This window comes from Rana temporaria, chromosome 1 (genome assembly GCF_905171775.1).
Source record: "Rana temporaria chromosome 1, aRanTem1.1, whole genome shotgun sequence".
Taxonomy (NCBI): Eukaryota; Metazoa; Chordata; class Amphibia; order Anura; family Ranidae; genus Rana; species Rana temporaria.
Genome location: NC_053489.1, coordinates 180,418,486 through 180,444,339, shown reverse-complemented (window position 1 = coordinate 180,444,339; position 25,854 = coordinate 180,418,486). Strand labels below are relative to the sequence as shown.

Genomic DNA, 25,854 nt, shown 5'->3' with positions numbered 1-25,854 from the left:
TCCATACCCGAGTACTACAGAGGGAGATCCTGTCCAAGTGGAACAGATCCCCATTGTCTCTGGATCGTCAGATTCGGGTCAGCAATCTGGTCAGGACTTCTCTGAATTGGTGGTTGAGATCCCCGGCTCTTCGAGCAGGGAAGTCTTTTCTCCCCCTCCAGTGGACGGTGGTTACGATGGATGCCAGCCTCTCGGGCTGGGGGGACATCTGGGGGGTCCAGTCGGCCCAGGGTCGTTGGACCCTAGCAGAGTCCTGTCTACCGATCAATGTCTTGGAACTTCGGGCAATCGGGCTATGCCTCTCCTCGTGGTCAAGGAGGTTGCAGGGCCGCCCGATCAGGATTCAGTCGGACAACGCCACGGCGGTGGCTTATATCAACCATCGGGGGGAACCCGAAGCTCGGCTGCAGCGTCCGAGGTCGCTCACATCCTGAGGTGGGCAGAAAGAAGCGTGCCGGCTCTGTCGGCCGTCTACATCCCAGGCGTGGAGAACTGGCAGGCAGACTACCTGAGTCGCCAGATGCTGGACCAGGGAGAATGGTCGTTGCATCAGGAGGTGTTTCAACTCATTTGCAGGAGATGGGGATATCCGGATGTGGATCTCCTGGCCTCTCGTCTCAACCGCAAGGTGTCGAGGTTCGTGGCCAGGTTCAGGGATCCCTGGGCAGACGCGTCAGACGCATTGGTAGCCCCATGGGGTCAGTATCGATTGATCTATGCATTTCTTCCACTGAAGTTGCTGCCTCGACTGCTCCGCAGAGTGGAGGCTGAGGGGATCCCGATGATCCTAATCGCCCCGGTGTCCGTGGTACACCGATCTCGTGCGCCTAGTGGCGGATACACCCTGGCGGCTGCCAGTGCGGGAGGACCTTCTGTCCCAAGGTCCTATACTCCATCCTGCTTTACAGTCGCTGGCTTTAACGGCATGGCTATTGAAAGCCAGGTTCTAAGGGACCGAGGTCTTTCCGACTCGGTCATTCCAACTATGCTGTGGGCTAGGAAGTCTTCCTCTAGGAAGATTTACCATCGCACTTGGAAGGCCTACATCTCTATGTGCGAGGAGATGGGTTGGCGTCCACGGACGTATTTGGTAGCCAGAGTCCTGCTGTTTTTACAGCGTGGCGTGGATCAAAAGCTTGCCTTAAGCACCATTAAGGGTCAGATTTCAGCCTTGGCTGTTTTCTTTCAGCGGCCTTTGGCGGCCCATTCGCTGGTGGGTACTTTTGTGCAGGGGGTTCGTCATATTCTTCCCCCTTTGAGACCACCTCTTCCCCCATGGGATCTGAATCTGGTGCTCTCGGTTTTTCAGAAATCTCCCTTCGAGGACATCAGAGAGATCCCTCTCTTGACGCTTTCTCAGAAGGTGGCCTTCTTGGTGGCTATTACGTCTGTCAGAAGGGTTTCTGAGCTGGCGGCCTTGTCCTGCAAACCACCATACTTGGTTCTCCATAGGGACAAGGCGGTGTTACGTCCGCGACCTTCCTTTCTTCCGAAGGTGATTTCATCTTTTCACCTTAACGAGGGCATTGTACTTCCGTCCTTGTGTCCTAAGCCAGTGCATGCTAGGGAGGTTGCACTTCCTTCCTTGGATGTGGTACGCGCTCTGCGGGTGTACCTGTCAGCTACGGCTCCGTTTCAGAGGTCTGACTCACTTTTTGTGTCGGTATCTGGTCCACAAAGGGGCCTGGCGGTCTCATCTGCCACCATTTCTCGGTGGATTAGACAGATTGTCATACAGGCTTATGCTCTTAGGGGGCGGGCGCCCACGTTTCCGGTCACGGCACATTCCACCAGGGCAATTGGTGCTTCCTGGGCTTTCCGACATCAAGCGTCTGTCTCTCAGGTGTGTAAGGCGGCGACTTGGTCGTCCGTTCACACTTTCTCAATTTTACAAGGTTGATGTGAGTGCATCTTCAGATGCTTCCTTCGGCCGCAAGGTTTTGCAGGCGGCTGTTTAAAGTTGCATCTCCTCCGTTGAGGAGCTCTGCCTGTTTGGGGTGAAGTTGTGTGTGTGTGTGTGTGTGTGTGTGTGTTTTTTTGACTGATACTGTTCCCACCACTCATTTTTTTGACACTGCTTTGGGACGTCCTACTTTGACATGAATGAAGAGGCTGTGTCCGTCCATGGACGACAAGAGAAAATAGGATTTTTTGTACTCACCGTAAAATCCTTTTCTTTGTCGTCCATGGACGGACACAGCACCCACCCCTCCTTTTTGGGTTTGTACTGCTTGTTACGAACTGAGGCTGCATGCTGCTGGGAGGAGGGTTATGTGTTTTTAAAATGACATGTATTTGTATCTAACATGTTCTGCCTAGTCCTCTCCTGTAAACAGGGAACATAACCCACTTTGCCATGAATGAAGAGGCTGTGTCTGTCCATGGACGACAAAGAAAAGGATTTTACGGTGAGTACAAAAAATCCTATTTTTTTCACATTTTGTTACGTTACAGCCTTATACCAAAATGGATTACATTTTTATTATTTTCCTCAAAACTCTACAAACAATACCCCATAATGACAACGTGAAAGCAGTTAGTTTGTTTGAAATCTTTGCAAATGTATTAAAAATAAAAAACAAAAAATATCACATGTTCGTAAGTATTCACAGCCTTTGAGTACTTTGACACTTGGCACCAATTGCAACCTCAAGTCTTTTGGAGATGCTACAAGCTTGGCACACCTATTTATGGGCAGTTTCTCCCATTCTTTGCAGGACCTCTCAAGCTCCATCAGTTTTGATGGGGAGCGTCGGTGCACAGCCGTTTTCAGATCTCTCCAGAAATGTTGAATTGGGTTCAAGTCTGTGCTCTGGCTGGGACACAAGGGCATTCAGAGTTCTCCCGTAGCCACTCCTTTGTAGTAGTTGTCCTGTTGGAAGATGAACTTTCGCCCCAGTCTGAGGTCCAGAGCACTCTGGAGCAGGTTTTCATCAAGAATGTTTCTATACATTGCTGCATTCATCTTTCCCTCAATCCTGACTTGTCTCCCAATTACTGCCATTAAAAAAATCTCCACAGCATGATGCTGCCACCTACGCTGTAGGTTTGGCTATGCCCAGTTGATAAGCGGTGCCTGGTTTCCTCCAGACATGACACTTGCCCTTCAGGCCAAAGAGGTCCATCTTTGTTTTAATTAGACCAGAGAATTCCTTCAGGTGCCTTTTTGGTAAACTCCAGGTGAGCTATCATGTGCCTTTTTACTGAACGACTTCCGTCTGGCCACTCTACTATACAGGCCTGATTGGTGGAGTGCTGCAGAGATGATTGTTCTTCTAGAAGGTTCTCCTCTCTCCACAGAGAAAAGCTGGAGCTCGGTCAGAGTGACCATCGGGTTCTTGGTTACCTCCCTGACTAAGGCCCTTCTCCCAGATCGCTCAATTTGGCTGGACGGTCAGCTCTAGAAGGAGTCCTGGTGGTTCCAAACTTCTTTGATTTACGAATGATGGAGGCCACTGTGTGCTCATTGGGACCTTCAATGCTGCAGATTTTTATCCGTACCTTTCACCAGATCTGTGCCTCGATACAATCCTGTCTCGGAGGTCTACAGACAATTCCTTGGACTTCATGGCTTTGTTCGCTCTAAAATGCACTGTTAGCTGTGGGACTTTTATATAGACCGATGTGTGCCTTTCCAAATCATGTCCAATCAACGAAATTTACCACAGGTGGACTCCAATCAAGTTATAGAAACATCTCAAGGATGATCAGTAGGAACAGGGTGCACCTGAGCTTAGTGTTGAGTGTCCTGGTATACTTACAGTATTTAAAAAAACTACACAAGTACACCCTCACATTTTTTGTAAATATTTTATTATATCTTCATGTGACAACACTAAAGAAATGACACTTTTCTACAATGTAAAGTAGTGAGTGTACAGCTTGTATATCAGTGTAAATTTGCTGTCCCCCTCAAAATAACTCAACACACAGCCATTAATGTCTAAACCGCTGGCAACAAAAGTGAGTACACCCCTAAGTGAAAATGTGTGCCCAATTAGCCTGGTCGACCAAAGAAGTTTAGTGCACGTGCTCAACGTCCTATCCAGAGGTTGTCTTTGGGAAATGGACATATGAGTGCTGCCAGCATTGCTGCAGAGGTTGAAGGGGTGGGGGGTCAGCCTGTCAGTGCTCAGACCATACGCCTCACACTGCATCAAATTAGTCTGCATGGCTGTCGTCCCAGAAGGAAGACTCTTCTAAAGATGATGTACAAGACATTACAAAATGTGGAAAATGTGAAGCGCTGTGAATACTTTACGGACGCACTGTGCAGATCTTGTAGCTGGTGACGTTTTTAATTTTTGAAGTACTGACCCAATAACTGCTTTAACCACTTAAGCCCCAGACCATTATGCAGCTTAAAGACCAGGCCACTTTTTGCGATTCGGCACTGCATCGCTTTAACTGACAATTGCGCGGTCGTGCGACATGTCTCCCAAACAAAATTGGCGTCCTTTTTTTTCACAAATAGAGCTTTCTTTTGGTGGTATTTGATCACCTGTGCGGTTTTTATTTTTTGCGCTATAAACAAAAATAGAGCGACAATGTAGAAAAAAATAATATTTTGTACTTTGTGCTATAATAAATATCCCCAAAAAATATATAAAAATAGTTTTTTCTACAGTTTAGGCCGATACGTATTCTTCTACATATTTTTGGTAAAACAAATCGCAATAGCGTTTGGTTTGCGCAAAATGTATAGCCTACCAAATAGGGGATAGTTTTATTGCATTTTTATTAATATTTTTTTTTTCTAGTAATGGCGGCGATCAGCGTTTTTTGTTGTCATTTTTACAGCGAACAGTGCTATAAAAATGCACTGGTTACTGTAAAAATGACACTGGCAGTGAAGGGGTTAACCAGGAGGGGGCGCTGTAAGGGTTAAGTGTGCCCTAAGGGAGTGATTCTTACTGTGGGGGGGCGTGGCTGGACGTGTGACGTCACCGTTCATCCTTCCCTATGACAGGGAACAGACGATCAGTGACAGGCTCACTAGGAAGCACGGGTAGAGGTTTGTTTACGCTTACCTCTCCCTGTTCTTCCTCTCTGTGACCCGATCGTGGGACACCGGCGGCAATTGGGTCCGCTGTTCCCACGGGAACGGTGACGGAGAAGAGGACCGGGTCGTGAGTGCCCCGCTGGCGACGTGCTCGCGACGCACGGCTTGAATCTTAAAGGGGAGGTACATGTATGCCCTTGTGCCATATTGTCGACGCATATCGTCGTGCGGTGGTCCTCAAGCGGTTAAGCTGCAGTGCTCCTTCATTACCCCCAACAAGTCAGGTTCTCTTGTATGAATTTGAATGTAAGTGGCCAAGTATAAAATGGATTCAAGTGTATCTATAGCCAGAATATTTTCTAGTTTTGGATGGAGCTCTGAGAAGACGTGATTAATGCTAGTGGCTATATTAGCGGCTAATCGCAAGCAAATCTGATATATTCCAGCCACCTTGCTGTCATTTGTCATACAGACCTTTGTTTGAATACTTTGGATTACTAACCCAGCACAAGTATGCAGATAAAGAATTCTTGTATTTTGAGTGTTAAGGCAAGGGAGTCAGCCAAGTGGCATGCATGGAGAGTCTTCAAAAAACAATTCTACTGTAGCACTAGTTTGTGCACTGATAGGGTATTAAGAAGTGATTAAAGCTTGGCATAGTTTTTTAAAACCTAACCCTGCTTTTATCTTCTCCACAACTTTATCCCCGACCTATCTGGTGTGTTCCTTGGCCTTAAAGTGGTTGTAAACCCACTTTTGCAAGTTACACCTACAGGTAAGCCTAGATTAAGGTTACTTGTAGGTGCTAGCAATATCTGCGCGGTTTAGGAGATATTCACTGATCGACAGGACCGATGTATACGGCGCATAACTTGCTTAAAAATTGACTGTTGAGGGTGTCCCAGGAACAGTATGCAGATATTGCCTTGTCCAAAAAATGATGCCGAGGAATGCCCCAGCACACCCTACGGGGAAATTTAGGGCATAAACAAGATGCACATTGTATTTTGGGATATGCTGTGGTCATTCCTCGCCATCTTTACTAACCCTAGATATGACATACTGCAAGCAGCTCTGGGTTCCGGGGCTCCAGGCTTGCTTAGCGTTTCAAGCAAGTTTTACTACCCACAATTCCCTGGTTGTAAAACTATAGGCGTATTGCAGCCTGTCTCTTCTAATGGCAATTTCTATGACCACTTCATGACCTTAAATAATTAACATTTCATTTTTTTTTATTATTAAACACCCCACTTCAAAATGAGAGAATTCGGAAGAATCCATGTACCAAAAGTGGCAGTAGATGTTGGGTTTCTCACATGAAAGTGGCAGCCAACCATGTAGGTAGTTTGAAGTAAATTTTGTATACATAGGTGGGTGAAAAGTTTGAACGTATAGCAGGGTGTGAGGATTTGCGATAGAGGAGAGAATGGATGCTGATCCATGTATACGTTGTTGGAACCAAGAATTGTCTGCACAGAAAATGTTTTTGTTGATTGTTGGCATCAAAGAATGTTGAGTATTTTACAAACATCTGAAATCTATCAAAGCCTGTTCCTGCTTACAGGTTTGTCTGTTCCACATTGTACATATACAGTGCATAGTCCTCACACTGCCAGCTAATGCTTTGAGGTTGGATGAAGACAGACCCATATTGCAGAGCAATGAGTGTTTTGCTGCTGTTACAGGAAATCTATGGTTAGAGTGACAAGTGTTTGCAAATAGCAGTTTGCAGTTCCAACAAAGCTATAAAGAAACACACTTGCATGTTTATAGCATTAGAGTTCTGTGGTATGTTCTAAACACCTAATGTTCTCTGAGAATGTCAGGCGTGTTATTTAATAATGATTAATGCTGTGTGCCACATAATTCACATACTGGGTGGAAATAACTTTCACGATGTTTGGTATTGTTTGGAAATACTTCACCTCTCATTTTTTGAATGATAAGTACTGACTTGCTTTTGGCAATTATGTTATAGATCCGTGCTTTGTGGGTCTCTGGGTATGTTGCTTGTATGACATGTATAAAGCAGAGGACTTTGTATTTTGTAACCATTTATATATTTGCAACTCTATTATATGTGTTCAATGCTAATAACTGTAATATATATACCAGTGTTGGCACTGAATGACTATATATATATATATATATATATATATATATATATATATATATATATATATATATATATATATCACACACACACCTTGTTGATCAGGAACTGACCTTTGTTTTACCCTTTTGCTGCCACTCATCTAAGTTAGTAGCACAGGCTTTTAGGGCCCTTTCACCTTGAATGCGGTTTGCTGCACTCCAACTGCATAGATGGCCCAAAATCAAGGTAATCATATGGGCATAGTAGAGCTGCACAATTCTGGCTAAAATGGGAATCGCTATTTTATTTTTTTGCTTACAATAAAGATCACGATTCTCACGGCATAACATTCTTTTGCATTATACAAAAAAATTGGGCTAATTTTACTGTTTTTTGTTTTTTTAATTCATTTTTCCCCACAAAATTGCACTTGAAAGACTGCTGCACAACACGGCGTAACATTCTCTTTTACATAATACAAAAATTCCTCCCAGTGATATCCACAATGGGGTACTATTCCTCCCACTGACGCCAAGGATGGGGTGCTATTCCTGCCACTGATATCAACAATTGGGCACTATTCCTCCCACAGACACCAAGGATGGGGTGCTATTCCTCCCACTGATATCAACAAAATTGGGCACTATTCCTCCCACAGACACCAAGGATGGGGTGCTATTACTCCCACTGATATCAACAATTGGGCACTATTCCTCCCACAGACACCAAGGATGGGGTGCTATTCCTCCCACTGATATCAACAATTGGGCACTATTCCTCCCACAGACACCAAGGATGGGGTGCTATTCCTCCCACTGATATCAACAATTGGGCACTATTCCTTCCACTAAAACCAATGATGGGGCATTGTTTACGTCCACTGATGCTGGGGGATTTTCTACTCCCACTGGCTACAATCTGGCCCCACTAAAGTCTGAAGGACAGTAAACTAGCCCTTTGTTTAGAAAGTTTGGAGACCCCTGCTCTATGGTCGCTGCTAAATATATATATATATAATGTTTTGGAGGTTATAAGTAATTTTTCTGGAAAAAAAATACTGAATTGAACTTGTAAGCAACATGTCTCAGAAAAAGGTTTAGTCTTGGTGGTTAAACTGACCTAATTTTACAGCCAAAAATTAATTTCTTTGCTCAAAAACGAGGGTATCAAACGCTTTCATCTTGGGCCGCATCATCATTATGATTGCCCTCAAAAGGGCTGGTTGTATCTGTAAGATTAGATCTCCAGCGTATCCCCACCCCTTACATTAGATGTCAAGAGCCACCCCACCATCAGAAATTTAGCCCCCCACTCTCCCTTACATCACAGTGCACCTTTACCTTATGCTGCTGCTGGGAAGAAGCTGGATGCATTGCTTGAAAGCAGAAAGTAAGGGTCTAAACAAGGGCTGGAGCTCTCCTGCAGCTGCAGGAAAGGTGCGAGGGCCACATGAAATGGCCTGGAGGGCCGGATTCGGCCTGCGGGCCTTGTGTTTGACACCTGTGATCTAAAAGGACTAAAAGATACTTTGTTTATAGCCCTCTCCCAGCACTGCCATGTTGATTAACCATTTGCCAGCTTTTTTTTTTCTTTTGACAGCTGAGTGAGCAAAGAACAGCTTGTTACATGAATGAATTGTGGAAATAGTGGATTAAAGCGGAGCTCCGCTGTAAAAAAAAATATTAAAAGCCAGCAGCTACAAATACTGCAGCTGCTGACTTTTAATAAATGGACACTTACCTGTCCTGGAGTCCAGCAACGTCGGCAGCAGAAGACGAGCCAAGCGCCTATTGCGATTTGTTTTACCAAAAATAGGTAGAATAATACGTATCGGCCTAAACTGAGGAAAACCATTTTTTTTTTTTTTTTTTTTTTAATATATTTTTGGGGGATATTTATTATAGCAAAAAGTAAAAAATAATGCTTTTTTTTCAAAATTGTCGCTCCTATTTTTGTTTATAGCGCAAAAAATAAAAACCGCAGAGGTGATCAAATGCACCAAAAGAAAGCTCTATTTGTGGGGAAAAAAAGACGCCAATATTGTTTGGGAGCCACGTCGCACGACCGCGCAATTGTCAGTTAAAGCGACGCAGTGCCGAATCGCAAAAACTGGCCAGGTCTTTTACCTGCCTAAAGGTCCGGGTCTTAAGTGGTTAAGGACCAGCGCACGACTATATACATCCTCTTTTTGAAGATGGATTTCTCGGTAACGGCAGCAGCTGCCGAGATATCCATCTCTTCAGGCCCAGGTCCTGTAATTCCAGTCCTGGATTCGCTGCAAGATCACCGTTATCGGCGGCGGGATCGGGTCCTCTTCCTAGCTGGGTATGGAGACGAGTGAGGGGAAGATGGCCCCCACCCGTCTCCATACCATAGCAGGGCGGAAGTGACGTCTTATGAGGCACAATTTTTTTTTTTTTTATTATTGCATTTTAGTCTAAATATGAGGTCTGAGGTCTTTTTGACCCCAGATCTCATATTTAAGAGGACCTGTCATGCTTTTTTTTCTATTACAAGGGATGTTTACATTCCTTGTAATAGGAATAAAAGTGACCCATTTAATTTTTTTTTTTTTTTTTAAACTGTGTAAAAAATTTAAAGCGCCCTGTCCCACGCAGAAGCGAAAGCATACGTGAGTAGCGCCCACATATGAAAACGGTGTTCACACCACACAAGTGAGGTATCACCGCAATCGTTGGAGTGAGAGCAATAATTCTAGCTCTAGACCTCCTCTGTAACTCAAAAGATGCAACCTATAGAATTTTTTTAAACGTCGCCTATGGAGATTTGTAAGGGTAAAATTTTGACGCCATTTTACGAGCGGGCGCAATTTTGAAGCGTGACATATTGGGTATCAATTTACTCGGCGTAACATTATCTTTCACATTATAAAAAAAGTGTGCTAACTTTACCGTTGTCTTATATTTTTTTCTTGTAAGACCGCTGCGCAAAGAACACAATAGAATGGCAGGGGAGATTGTTGTACTAACATCGCATAGTTAGTACAGCGGTTTTAAACGTGAGCTGTTTTTTTTTCCGTAGTATACTACCAGGCTTTAGAGCATACAGAAGGTGATGGACACTCCCCTCCCCCATAATAGCACTGAGTGCCTCAGAAGCCAATTGCCCAGCACCAGCTCTGTCACATAGGGGGGAGGTAAGTCGCATGCTTTCCACACCTGGATGTACCCTGTATTTTCCCTGCTGGAGGAAAAATGTAGTGTCAAGCTAGGGGAGGGAGGATGAGTACAAGTTGCTGCTGTGATTGTCATTAAAATGAATCGGTTGCTTTCCCCTGCACAGGCAAAGCACCACCGTCTGGGCCCAGGCCAGAAGACGTGACTAGAAAGACGGTTCTCCGCAATTTACTTGACTTTTTCTGATTTCACTGATCTATAAAAACTATGTTCTTTGTAATCTAAAAAGGAATTACTAATGATTTTAAAAAAAATTTAACCTACAAAAAAATGTCTGTTATGTGGCGTATATGATTTGTATGCAATCTTGTACAGCAAACGTATCTGGAACTATTTTATACTGGAGACAAGTTTCTATGTAATTCAAATACCTGCCCTGAATGACAGGGGTACGTCTCTTACAGCTAAATGTACTCCTCTATGGGAGGAGTCATCCTACATATTTACACCCTGACGCCATATGTCATGTGGATTCCTCACCGCCTGCTGGAAAATCTTGTTTTTCCTTCATTAGGCATGACAGACCAAATTGTATTCTGATAGTGTTTGTGTGACTTTGATTATTGAATTAAATATGTACTTTTCTCTAGCAAATCTTGTATATTATCTAACTTTCCTTTTAAAAAAAATAAAAATAAAAATTAACCCAAAACATGAGAAAGGCATTTATTTTTGAAGAAAAAAAATTGACAAGTTGCAAGCAAGATACAGCGGGTAAAATGAGCATTGAACACGTCACAATTTTTCTAGGTAAATATTAGAGCTGCAGGATTCTGTCTAAAATGAGAATTGCAATTTTCTTTTTTTTTTTGCTTGGAATAAAGATCACGATTCTCATGGCGTAACAGCTTTCACATTATACAAAAAAATTTGACTAACTTTACATTTCTTTTTTTTTTTAACTAAAGTTTGATAGACTGCTGCTCAAATACAGTGTGACCTAAAATATTGCAACAACTGACATTTTATTCTCTATAGTCTCTGCTAAAAATAAATATATTATATATAAGTAAGAAGAGAACCAGCAACGAGTACATTCAGAGACCAAAGGCGTGGAGTTTTTTTTGTGGAGGAGGGTGGTGGTCAAAGGCAGCAGAAAGGTCCAGGAGTGGGCATACAGAATAGTGTCCAATTGTCATTCCATTTTATTACACATAACGTCTTAACCTCCTTAGTACCGTACGCCGTCAAATGACGGCGGGCGGTATCCCCTGTTGTTCTGACAGGACGTCACGTTACTGGGAACACTGTGCGCGTGCCCGGCGGCCGCGATGGCCCCCGGGCACCCGCGATTGCCCGGTAACTGAGCGGGGACGTGACACACTGTGTGTAAACACAGAGCTCCACATCCTGTCAGGGAGAGAGGAGACCGATCTGTGTCCCTTGTACATAGGGACACAGATCGGTCACCTCCCCCAGTCACCCCCCTTCCCCCACAGTTAGAACACTGATCAGGCTACACATTTAACCCCTTTCCCGCCCCCTAGTGGTTAACCCCTTCCCTGCCAGTCACATTTATACAGTAATCAATGCATATTTATAGCACTGTTCATTGTATAAATGTGAATGGTCCCAAAAATGTGTCAAAAAATGTTCGATGTGTCCGCTATAATGTCGCAATCCAGAAAAAAAAATCGCAGATCGCCGCCATTCCTAGTACAAAATAAATTAAAAAAAAAATCATAATTATGTCCCCCTATTTTGTAGGCAATATAACAAACCAGTCATTATACGGTTAATGCGATTTTTTTTTTTTTATTATTTTTTTTTTAACAAAAATATGTAGAAGAATACGTATTGGGCTAAACGGAGATACATTTTTTTTTTTTTTTTTTTAATGGGATATTTATTATAGCAAAAAGTAAAAAATATTGTGTTTTTTTTTCAAAATTGTCGCTCTTTTTCAAATATCACCAAAAGAAAGCTTTATTTGTGGGGAAAAAAGGACGTCAATTTTGTTTGGAAGCCACGTCGCATGACCGCGCAATTGTTAGTTAAAGTGACGCAGTGGCGGAAGCTAAAATTTAGTCTGGGCAGGAAGGGGGTGTATGTGCACAGTAGGCAAGTGGTTAAATTCCTTTTAAATAACAAACATGTTATACTTACCTCCACCGTGCAGTTAGTTTTGCACAGAGTGGCCCCAATCAACGTCTTCTGGGGTCCCTCGGCGGCTGTCTCTGGTCCTCCCCGCAAGAACTGACCACAGTCATGCGAGAGGGCTCACATGGTGGTGAGTATTTGCGTTCGCGCTCCCGTGATAGCGTGATAGTCCATAGCCGCTCACTGTATCACTCGGCCCCGCCCCTCGTCGCGCCGCGTCACTGGATGTGATTGGCTGCACTGCTCTCAATCCATCCGCTCTAGCCAATCAGCGGCCAGGCTGAGCGGCGAAGAGGATCTCGGGACCGAGCGCGGGACTCGAGGGGTCAGGTAAGTAAAACGGGAGCTCGAGGGGGGGGGCCGGCAACATCGGATGTTTTTTTACCTTAATGTATAGATTGCATTAAGGTGAAAAAATTCTGAACGTATTTGTTTTGGTTTCTTTGTATGTATGGATTGCATGGGTTTTTACCGACCAAGTGGTGAAAATGTCATGTCAATAGCACCTTTAGAAATATATTTACCTAGAAAAATGGTGACGTGATCAATACTTATATTCCGGATTGACATTGGTAGCAGGATGCAATTTTAAACTTTCTGCCGATTTTAATCGTTTAGAATCAAAATCGTGATCTTTTTTACTTCTTGATCTTCAAAACGGCATGTCATGATTCTTTCTAACAAGTGCAGAGAGTTCACACAGCTGGGAAAATAAATAAATACAGGCAGCCTGCCAATTTTTATGACAACACAGCGAATAAGTAGTAACAAAGTATCTTTTCATTCTTTTATCAAAGGAAAGAACTCCGGCGTGTAAATGAGGCAAGTTTAAAGTGGTTGTATAGTAAAAATGTTGACTTTTACCTACAGGTAAGCCTATAAAAAGGCTTGCCTGTAGGTAAAAAGAATATCTTCTAAACCTGTACAGTTTAGGAGATATTCCCCTTGCCATGCGCCACTGACTTCAGCGACGCATTCGTATCGGGGATTCTCGGCTGAAAGCACGACAGACGCCTGATTTTGCCGGAAAGAAGTCTCCCACGCGCATGTGCGGGAGTGACGACATCGTGGCTCCAGCCACTCACAGCGCTGGAGCCGCGATACCCGGAAGACATGCCGAGGCAAGATGACATCTCCCTCGGCGTGGACCAGGTAAGTTACCGATGCCTCGTTCTAAGGTATTTCATAATGAGCAAGTATGCGGTGCATTTTAGCTCATTATGCCTTTTGCCTTTAAAGGTAGGAAAAAAAAAAAACTGTCAGCGGATATACAAACTGCTTTATCCATTTAAAGACCAAACTTTTTCTGACATTTGTTGCTTATAAGTAAAAATTATTATTTCTGCTACAAATTTTACTTGAAACATCCAAACATGAGATTTTATATATATATTTATTTATATATATATATTTATTTATATATATATATATATATAAAGTTTGCCCAATTATTATTTTTTTGTATAATGTGAAAGATGTTACACTGCGAGAATTGTGATCTTTATTCTAAGCAAAAAAATTGTGATTCTGATTTTAGCCAGAATCCTGCAGCTCTACTCTGTTGTATAACAAAATAACATTTACTTGCTTTCTATACCCTAGCTCAGGGGTCTCCAAACTTTCTAAACAAAGGGCCAGTTTACTGTCCTTCAGACTTTAGGGGGGCCGGACTGTGTGGCCACTGGAAATAGAAAAATGTTCCGGTATCAGCAGGAGTAAACAATGCCCCATTTGTTGGTGTCAGTGAGAGGAGTAATGACCCATCATTGGTGTAGTTGGGAGGAATTGTGCCTCTTTGTTGGTGTCATTGGGAGAAATTGTGCCCCTTTGTTGGTGTCATTGGGAGGAATTGTGCCTCATTGTTGGTGTCATTGGGAGGAATTGTGCCTCATTGTTGGTGTCATTGGGAGGAATTGTGCCCCATTGTTGGTGTCATTGGGAGGAATTGTGCCCCATTGTTGGTGTCATTGGGAAGAATTGTGCCCCATTTTTTATGTCAGAAGATGAATTATTGCCCCAAGGGCCAGATAAAAGCAAGTAAAGGGCCACATCTGGCCCCTGGGCCGCAGTTTGGAGACCCCTGCCCTAGCTGAACCCAACCGCCTGGAAAAGTTTGTACCAGTGCCCACTGTGATGATCGATATCACAGCTAGGGAATGCCTTATTTTATTGTAGTATTTCAGGCTTTTTCCTGGTCTAAATGTTCTTTATTCAATTTCAATGTCAATTTCTTTTATTAAATGTAGTATTTTGTTTATTTTTTTGTTTAGTGTGCCAGCTATTGGTAGCACTTTGACATGTGCCCTTTTTCGTCTTACAGAAAGTGCTATTCATTATCTAAAATTGCTTTAGGTTCTCATTAGATATTGTAAAAAATCATTCTTCGCATACCACCCTGGAATTTCAATAGGTTGTGAGGAAACCTAGATGTAAAAAAAAAACATCTAAAATGAAAAAAAATAATAATAAAAATAATAGTTTCAGATATATATATATATATATATATATATATATATATATATATATATATATATATATATATATATATATATATATATATATATATATATATATATATATATATATAATCTATCCACATGGCTGGCTGACTGCTATTTAGATGAATGTATTTAGGAAGAAGTAGTGCTTAAAATTCCTCTCCATCTGTGAAGCAAGAACATTGAAGGACATCATGAACCACAGTGGTAATTATGTGAGGCCAGTCAGGGTGGGGAGATCTGCAGCCTGCCATTAGCCATAAACTAAGCTGTAGACCTTTGTGGGTGACAGAAGGTTAAACAAAAGCCATCTGGAAACATTTTTGTTTGCATTCTGTAAATTCAAGTACGGGTTAGTGTTCTGTAATGTATGCGACCTACATACATACATATCTAATGCTTAATTAATGCCACCCATTGACTTTCTAAAATAGGTTTGTATGTGATAAATTGCACTTGGTGTTCTGTATAAAGACTTTTCTCACAGCTTTGTTTGCCATTAATAACTTTTTCCTTGATTCTGTCATCTTCATATATCGGCACATTCCAACCTTTTTGTGAATCGGCAACAAGAATAATGCCGCGTACACACGACCGTTTTTCAGGTTCTAAAAAATGTTTTTTTTTTTTTATGTCATTAAAAACGATCGTGTGTGGGCTCCAGAGCATTTTTCACAATCTAAAAAAAATGGCCATTTAAAAATTTCAAACATGCTCTATTTTTTTACGACGTTTTTAACGTTGTCGTTAAGGTTGTAAAAAAATGGTCAGAATCAAGTTATGAGACGGGAGCGCTCGTTCTGGTAAAACTAGCGTTTGTAATGGAGTAAGCACATTCATCACGCTGTAACAGACTGAAAAGCGCGAATCGTCTTTTACTCACAAAATCGGCTATAGCAGCCCCAAGGGTGGCGCCATCTGAATGGAACTTCCCCTTTATCGTGCCTTTGTACGTCTTGTACGTCACCGCGCTTTCTAGAGCATTTTTTTTTCACGACCATGTGTAGGCAAGGAAGGCCGTTTTAATGATTGAGTTGAAAAAAACTTTGTTTTTTCTAGACCCTTAAAAATTACGTTTTTTAGAACCCGAAAAACGGTCGTGTGTACGCGGCATAATCGGACCCGTCCCCCCCAATCTGAGCCACTGTCTGCTGCTTTCGAATACACCTAGGAACTTTGTGCAGGCAGCATCTTCGAGGTGGATTCACATGCATTAAACAGAGACTTGGATTGGGGAATGGATCTTATTGCCCTTCTGAATGAGCCCTTGAGTACAATTTAATTTTCAGAACTGTGTGCACAATCGAATGTTATATTATCTTTATTATTATTATTTGTATTTTTTATTATTATGATTTATGATTATTATTTATTAATTATGTTTATTATTATCTTTCATTTTAGGACAGGAAGATTATGACCGGCTGCGTCCCCTCTCTTATCAAGAGGTTAATTTGGTTTTAATTTGTTATGATGTTACAAACCCTACCAGCTTTGACAATGTTTTAATTAAGGTAAGACTGGTCTAGTAAACCTAAAAGTTTATCTTGCTTCTTGGCACAGTTCAGGGTCTTTGCCTCCTCTTCCTCTCTGCACGTCAGACTAGCAGGGTAAAACTAGTTGGTTATTAGTTGTGGGATAAGCTTCAGTTACCAGGAATGATCCCCTCACCATCTAAGGCAGTGATGGTCATCTTTCTTGCTATGAGGGGCCTGAAGTGCAGCCCTCGAGTGCAGCCCGAGGGGCCTGAAGTGCAGCCCTCGAGTGCAGCCCGAGGGGCCTGAAGTGCAGCCCGAGGGGCCTGAAGTGCAGCCCTCGAGTGCAGCCCGAGGGGCCTGAAGTGCAGCCCGAGGGGCCTGAAGTGCAGCCCTCGAGTGCAGCCCGAGGGGCCTGAAGTGCAGCCCTCGAGTGCAGCCCGAGGGGCCTGAAGTGCAGCCCTCGACAGAGGGCCGCACATAAAATACTCTGAAAATTCAGTGTCAGACAGCAGGCACACAAGGACAGGGCTCGACAAATCCCGGTCGCCATGGCGACTAGAAATAGCGTCCTGGCGACTTGGCTTGGAAGGTGGGCAAAAAGTGTCAAGTCCCCAGCTCGTCCTTGTGTGAGCTGGCGCCATCTGGTGGTGGCCGTTGGTATTACAAGTTAAAGGATCACTAAAGGAATTTTTTTTTTTCTAGCTAAATAGCTTCCTTTACCTTACTGCAGTACTGGTTTCATGTCCTTATTGTTCGTTTTTGCTTTGAAGTGGCTGTAATTCTGCTCTGATCTCCACACTTCCTGGTTGTCTTTTTTCCTTATAACCATCGTACTGGGAGCTTTTCACTGTAGGTCTAAGCTGTCATTACTGTGTGTCTAAAACTTAACAGAACCAATCAGATTCATTTTAAAAACAAAACACTGCCCTGGATGTTTGTTTTTGTTCTGTGTGTCTCTCTAGTTCACAGGAACATGAAAACAGTTTAAAAGTGAAACTAACCTACAGGCACATTATATGATTGATTTTTTATCTATTTGTAATCATTTTTAAAAGGAATCGGTTAAGTTTTATGTCTCTATACCCTGTAAACTGTCATTTCAGCAAAAAAAAAAATTTCCTTTAGTGACCCTTTAAGCATTACAAGTTAAACAGCAATTCTAATGTCTAATGCAATTCTAATGTAATTTTTCACTATTTTCACTGCCATCTTCTTCCCTCTAATTAGAACCCCCAAACATTATATATATTTTTTATCCTAACACCCTAGAGAATAAAATGGCAATCGTTGCAATACTTTCTGTCACGCCGTATTTGCGCAACGGTCTTACAAGCGCACTTTTTTGGGAAAAAATTACACTTTTTTAATTAAAAAATAAGACAACAGTAAAGTTATCCCCATTTTTTTATTTTTTTTAATATTATGAAAGATAATGTTACGCCGAGTAAATTCATACCCAACATGTCACGCTTCAAAATTGCGTCCGCTCGTGGAATGCCGACAAACTTTTACCCTTTAAAATCTTCATAGGCGACGTTTAAAAAAATCTACAGGTTGCATTTTTTGAGTTACAGAGGAGGTCTAGGGCTAGAATTATTGCTCTCGCTCTACCAATCGCGGTGATACCTCACATGTGTAGTTTGAACACCGTTTACATATGCGGGCGTTGCTCACGTATGTGTTCGCTTCTGCGCGCAAGCTCGTCAGGACGGGTGCGTTTTCTGGCTCCTAACTTTTTTAGCCTGCTCCTAGATTCCAAGCAAATTTGTCAAACCCTGCAAAAGGATATAGTCAAAGACTATGGGAATGATACAAGAGATGGTCAGGGATTACGTTTATGCTGCTGGCATTATGGGATTCTGAGGACATGCTTCATGAGAATTTCATTGACTGAAGATTACATGAGACTGCTAGAAATCATTACCACAATAGGGAAACACAGATTAGTGCCTGCAAGGGATCTGACGGCCACACAATCTGCCAAAGGGCCGCAGGTTGGGTACCAGGAATCTAAGGGAATAATAAAGTGTATGAGAGAAAGGGTTGGTTACGCAAATAGAAAAATCTGGGAAAGAGAAAAGGAGTTCAGAAAGGACGTAAAGATCATCATCAGAAATTCAGTGGACCTTTAACAAAAGGAAAGTGTTGCCATTTGCCTGCGTCATTGTCAGTTGCTGGTCAGGCAATGCGAAGATCTGTACATTTATGTATTCTAACACATTTATGATGTTTGGGTTGCATTGCAATATTCATATTCTGTAACCTAGCAAACGTTTTGTGCTGAGGCGTCAAATAGTGTATTGTTCAGTAAATGGCTTTGGGGAGGAGTAGTGTGGCTGTCTATATTCCACTTGATCTAGCGTCTGTTCATTGCAGAATGAATGGAGCACAGGTAACCCTTTTTGTGTGGGATTCCCTGAACCTTGTGCAGAATATGTAGAAGTGGTCTGATTGAACAAGGTATAGGTGTGGTATTTCTCCAGAAGAGCAGACTTAAAGCTAAATTCCAGGGAAGCTGCAAAACATGCATTACAAATATGCAAGCAGACCGGTTTACCTGACAAATGGGTTATAAATTCTGTTCAACCAGTCTTTGCTTTTCACACTTAAGCAAGACATACATTATACAATTTTTCTTTCCTTCAACCCTGGTTCACACTGGGTACGATTTGGAACGATTTGAGATGCGATTTGACATGTCAAATCGCATCTCAAATCGGCGGCAATTGTCGGCGATGGCACTGTCCTAATCAGTGCGACGCCGCATCTGCGATTTCAAAAGTAGTTCCTGTACTACTTTTTGCGATTTCGGGCCGCGATTTACATTAAATTGCGGCCGAAATCGCGGCAAAATCGCAGCCGCGAAATCTCGGTAAAATCGCGCATTTTACCGCGATTTTGAATTCGCAGCAGTGTGAACCTAGGCTCAACCTTTTTGTTGAAGGAAAGAAAATTGCTTGATTCCCCCATTAACACTGACCATTTTATTCAGACAGCTGGAGGTTTCCCAGGCCTCAGAATACAATTATCACTGCAGGCAGCTATAGCCACCGGCAGTGATCACACAAGAAACAAAACGGCTGGTTGTACTGAAGTCGATTGATGAATCAACTTCAGTACAACCAGCTTGCCCTTAGACGGATCGAAATTCATCTGGTTCCTGTTAAACTGGCTGAATTTCGATCCATCTATGGCCGGTCATAATAGCCAGGAAGATGACTATTCTATTTCCTGGTTCAGCTTTACAGCTTCCTGTGTCACCTTAATGCTCATTGGACAAGGGATTTGCAGCATGATGATGCTGATTAATTATCTGGAGGCAGAGGGGAGACGAGGAAAACTAAAAAGCTGGACCAGGGCATAGTAGTGTCACCTGCCTGGCTATGCTGGAAGAACTCCATTGGAAACAGGTAATGTATTTATTTCTACTATATATTTGTTTTCCTGTAGTTCTGCTGTAAAGAGAATATGTTTAGGATAGAATTAGGGGAATGACTGTTTGTAATGTACATTTGAAGGTGTGTTCTCCGGGGCTATTGTCATTCCTTTACTTCTTGATGAATCACTGACATGGAACAAGCTTATCACATCAGGTTTAAGGACAGCTGATATGCACATACTACTTTCAGGTCATTGACGTGCTCACTTAGTGGTGTGGGAGGGATAAGAATGACAACCACCAAGCATTAGCAGGGTTCCTTCCACCATTTCTTTCCAATCTGCTTCATTCTGAATAGAGAATATAGTAAAGATGGTAGTTACCAGCGTCCTATCTATACAGGGTCTTTATGAATGGAGGAGATGGTAAAGATTGTCCTATCTGTAGAGGGTTCTTCTGAATAGGGGAGATATTGGAGATGGTAGTTACCATTGTCCTATCTGTATTGGGTTCTACTGAATAGGGAAGAAGAAGGTAGTTACCATAGTTCTATCTGTACAGGTGCTTCTGAATAGGGGAGATGATGGTGATGGCAGTTACTACTCCTAGCTGTCCAGGGTTCATCTGAATAGGGAAGATTTTAGAGATGGCAGCTCCCATGTTTCTAGCCTGACAGGTTCCTTATGAATAGGGAAGATTGTAGATCGAGCGGTGAGACACAACCTGAGTGTTTACTTATAACATGCTTGGATAATAGAGGATGTGTATGCTATTTTTAGCTACCGTATATTTTAGAGTTTACAAAAATATATTGTGCTATATTCTGTTTATTACAATCGGCAAGCAAGGAATCTTACTATATGAAATCTCCTTGTTAAACTACGGCAGAAACTGATTGCACAGGTTGGACTGTCACCGCTGTACAGACTTCTGTTACAATTATCAATTTTTTTTTTTTTATCTTTTGCATCTAGCAGTCTGGAAAGACTTCTTAGCAGTTATCAGTCTAAATCCGATAATGTCAGGAAGAAAACTGGGTGTGACTGCTGATACAGTTGTCGGGTATGCAATGTACCATATGTCACAATGAAAGTAAAACTTTACCAGGATCTGCCCAGACATACCACAGCACAATGCGTTCATGAAGGTTAATACCTATGGATTGAGGTTGCAACATGAATCCAGCACACCTTTCGGATCCCATTCAGCTGGATACTAATGATTCTTTAATACTATATTCTCCTTTTCCACTTAAAGGAGTTGTAAAGGAAAACATTTTTTTCCCTACAATTAATGTCTGCAAGGTAGACAGACAGAATAGTGTAATGATTCTGTTAAAAAACGAGTAAATACCTATTAAATTCCTTCATCTATCACCTCCGGCGTTCTAGTTTCTGTTCTCTCATTCACTTCCTGGTTTGTGGCGCTCGTTCATGTAAGAACTACATTTCCCAGTATGAATTGCGGCACGCCCAGTAATTCACACCTCCTTGAAGTCTCTAACACGTAGAGAGCGTCCTGCCGCACAGATGTAGTTCCCAGGAGGGGGCGAGCACGTCACTGACCACCGCAGTAAACCCTCCCATCACGGTGGTCAGTAAAATCGGACAAGCAGAAAGTGAACAGAACAGAGAAAAAATAGAGCAACTTCTGAGCAAAAACGAACAATGAGGAAGTGAAAAGAGGAATGTCTGCAGGTAAAGGATGCTTATTATGAAAAAAACAATTTTCCTTTACAATCCCTTTTAATACAGATAACACATCTGGGTTAGAAGCTGTCTATTTCTTCTCCTCTGCCCGTTGCCCACTATTTGTGTCTGCATCCCTCCACAGTGAACCTCCATTTGACGTAACTTATTATTACTTATGATTATTAGGGAACTTTTGGGTCCAGCAAATGTGTCTGTTTTACAGAATGAGAAATTACTAAACTGGTTCCGCTGCTTAGAATTATCTGAGGTGGAGATTTTTGCCCAGTGTGCCATCATTTTCCATTTGTGTGTGAGTCCACGAGAAGCCGGTGCCAGGGCTTACTAAATAATTGCTTTTATATTTGTGCTCTTTTTCAGTGGTATCCTGAAGTGCATCACTTTTGCAGAGGAGTGCCTATAGTGTTGATTGGTTGTAAAACAGATCTGCGTATGGATAAAGAACGACTGCGCAAATTAAAATCCTCTCAGCAAGAACCAATCACATACTACCAGGTAACATGGCATTCCTTATTCTTTGCACATATGCTTGTTCTCCAGTTCTGAACTCCCATCTTGATAATGGAAAAGCTTGTACTGATTGGAGGATACTAAGCTAAATTCTTTTACTTTGCAGTTGGTTGCATAAAGGGGTTAAGCAATGTTTTTAATTGGCCTTTCAAAAAAATCTCCTACCCTTCTTGAGGTGTTCTTCTCTCTTTGTCCTTTTAAAGGGATCCTGTATTAAAGTGATACTAAACCCACAACAGTAAAATCAGTCTGTATACGCAGTAGAACATGCTGCTTATACTCACTGTGGAACCTAAGGGGTTAATCCTCTGCATTGTGTAAAAAGGCTGTTTGATCCTGGCTTCTCTGATCCTCCCCTTCTTCAATTGACTTCTTATAATTTCCTGATAACAGAGTCTATGGAGTCAGGCTGCACATGCTCCGTTTGGTGTGTGTTGCTAGAGAGGTTTATTTTTCTTGGGAGGATGCATGTGATCAGCACAGGGCCAATCGGCACTGTCCAGACAGTAGGTCAGGGATCTTGCAGTCTCATAGCGCAGTCAGAAAACTCCTTCTCCTACAAGCTTTAACCAGTGCTTGGCTGGACACTGATAGAAGTCACAAGACTGCTCTAACTTCTGATGAGAAAAGGTATTTAGCAGTTTATATTTACTAAAATTGAATTCCCATGTGTACTGTGGGAGACCAGATATAGCGAATGCAGGGTCTTGAGTTTAGCAACACTTTGACCACTTAAGCCCCGGACCTTTAGGCAGCTAAATGCCCAGGCCAGGTTTTGCGATTCGGGACTGCGTCGCTTTAACAGACAATTGCGCGGTCGTGCGACGTGGATCCCAAACAAAATTGGCGTCCTTTTTTCCCCACAAATAGAGCTTTCTTTTGGTGGTATTTGATCACCTCTGCGGTTTTTATTTTTTGCGCTATAAACAAAAATAGAGCGACAATTTTGAAAAAAAAACAATATTTTTTACTTTTTGCTATAATAAATATCCCCCAAAAACATATACAGGTCATTCTCAAAAAATTAGCATATTGTGATAAAGTTCATTATTTTCTGTAATGTACTGATAAACATTAGACTTTCATATATTTTAGATTCATTACACACAACTGAAGTAGTTCAAGCCTTGTATTGTTTTAATTAGGGTTGTCCAGATACCGATACCGAGTATTTGCGGGAGTACTTGTACTCGCGCAAATGCTCCCGATGCCTGATAGAATACTTTTTTTGTATTTATCAACATGTTCTATGAAAATTCTTTGAGTTTTTTACTACTGCGTGACAAGCAAATAAAACATTTTTATTCATTTTTACTCATTTTTATTCTTTTATAATGTCTTGAGTTAGAGTTCTTCATAATTCTAAAGAAAATATCCTTAGTCTGTATTGTGGTTTGAAAACTGTCACATGACATTTAAAAAAGTATCGGTATTTGGTATCGGCGAGTACATGAAAAAAAGTATCGGTACTTGTACTCAGTCCTAAAAAAGTGGTATCGGGACAACCCTAGTTTTAATATTGATGATTTTGGCATACAGCTCATGAAAACCCAAAATTCCTATCTCAAAAAATTAGCATATTTCATCCGACCAATAAAAGAAAAATGTTTTTAATAAAAAAAAAAGTCAACCTTCAAATAATTCTGTTCAGTTATGCACTCAATACTTGGTCGGGAATCCTTTTGCAGAAATGACTGCTTCAATGCGGCGTGGCATGGAGGCAATCAGCCTGTGGCACTGCTGAGGTGTTATGGAGGCCCAGGATGCTTCGGTAGCGGCCTTAAGCTCATCTAGAGTGTTGGGTCTTGCGTCTCTCAACTTTCTCTTCCCAATATCCCACAGATTCTCTATGGCGGGGATAAGCAATTAGCGGACCTCCAGCTGTTGCCAAACTACAAGTCCCATCATGCCTCTGCCTCTGGGTGTCATGCTTGATGCTGTCAGAGTCTCGCTATGCCTCATGGGACTTGTAGTTTGGCAACATCTGGAGGTCCGCTAATTGCTTATCCCTGCTCTATGGGGTTCAGGTCAGGAGAGTTGGCAGGCCAATTGAGCACAGTAATACCATGGTCAGTAAACCATTTACCAGTGGTTTTGGCACTGTGAGCAGGTGCCAGGTCGTGCTGAAAAATGAAATCTTGAACCATAAAGCTTTTCAGCAGATGGAAGCATGAAGTGCTCCAAAATCTCCTGATAGCTAGCTGCATTCACCCTGCCCTTGATAAAACACAGTGGACCAACACCAGCAGCTGACATGGCACCCCAGACCATCACTGACTGTGGGAACTTGACACTGGACTTCAGGCATTTTGGCATTTCCCTCTCCCCAGTCTTCCTCCAGACTCTGGCACCTTGATTACCGAATGACATGCAAAATTTGCTTTCATCCGAAAGAAGTACTTTGGACCACTGAGCAACAGTCCAGTATTGCTTCTCTGTAGCCCAGGTCAGGCGCTTCTGCCGCTGTTTCTGGTTCAAAAGTGGCTCGACCTGGGGAATGCGGCACCTGTAGCCCATTTCCTGCACACACCTGTACACGGTGGCTCTGGATGTTTCTACTCCAGACTCAGTCCACTGCTTCCGCAGGTCCCCCAAGGTCTGGAACCGGTCCTTCTCCACAATCTTCCTCAGGGTCCGGTCACCTCTTCTCGTTGTGCGTTTTCTGCCACACTTTTTCCTTCCCACAGACTTCCCACTGAGGTGCCTTGATATAGCACTCTGGGAACAGCCTATTCGTTCAGAAATTTCTTTCTGTGTCTTACCCTCTTGCTTGAGGGTGTCGATGATGGCCTTCTGGACAGCAGTCAGGTCGGCAGTCTTACCCATGATTGCGGTTTGGAGTAATGAACCAGGCTGGGAGTTTTTAAAAGCCTCAGGAATCTTTTGCAGGTGTTTAGAGTTAATTAGTTGATTCAGATGATTAGGTTAAGAGCTTGTTTAGAGAACCTTTTCATGATATGCTAATTTTTTGAGATAGGAATTTTGTGTTTTCATGAGCTGTATGCCAAAATCATCAATATTAAAACAATAAAAGGCTTGAACTACTTCAGTTGTGTGTAATGAATCTAAAATATATGAAAGTCTAATGTTTATCAGTACATTACAGAAAATTTCAACATGGCTCTCACAAGATACCATGAGTATTTGTATTAGGATTATATATATATATATATATATATATATATATGTGTGTGTGTGTGTGTGTGTGTGTGTGTGTGTGTGTGTTTGTGAAATGTTATACTTTTCCTTAACCACTTCCCGACCGCCGCATGTATATGTACGTCCACAGAATGGCACGTACAGGCAGATGAGCGTACAGGTACGTCCCCGCCTTTCGTCGGGGGTCCGATCGGGCCCCCCCCCCCCCGCTACATGCGGCGGTCTGATACCCGCGGGGAGCGATCCGGAACGACGGCGCGGCTATTCGTTTATAGCCGCTCCGTCGTGATCGCTCCCCGGAGCTGAAGAACGGGGAGAGCCGTATGTAAACACGGCTTCCCCGTGCTTCACTGTGGCAGCTGCATCGATCGAGTGATCCCTTATATAGGGAGACACAATCGATGATGTCAGTCCTACAGCCACACCCCCCTACAGTTGTAAACACACACTAGGTGAACACTAACTCCTACAGCGCTACCTGTGGTTAACTCCCAAACTGCAACTGTCATTTTCACAATAAACCATGCAATTTAAATGTACTCGGCAGCCACCGTCTAGTGCTGTTCAGTTTAACCCAGGCTGTGACGGCCGGGAAAAAAGTTAAACAGACAGCGCTGCGGCCGTTTTAATCATAATGTTGGCGGCCTGGGGGGAAAGCTCCACCCTGCCCCAGCCCGCCCCTGGTGTCTACGAACTATGGGATAGATTTATGGCATTTAAAAAAAAA

The 25,854-nt window shown here is 42.6% G+C and overlaps 1 protein-coding gene across 2 annotated transcripts in view; it reads left to right on the top strand.

Moving 5' to 3' along the window:
- Positions 1–25,854, top strand: part of RHOF (ras homolog family member F, filopodia associated) — an 81,934-nt gene that overhangs the window by 42,391 nt on the left and 13,689 nt on the right. Inside the window, exons 3-4 of one of the 2 annotated variants that reach the window (XM_040346972.1) lie at positions 16,297–16,340; positions 21,819–21,953. In XM_040346972.1, the coding sequence (XP_040202906.1) occupies positions 16,297–16,340; positions 21,819–21,953 (179 nt within the window). Of the gene's footprint in view, positions 1–16,296; positions 16,407–21,818; positions 21,954–25,854 lie in introns of both variants that reach the window. The other variant, XM_040346965.1, reaches the window with a different exon arrangement.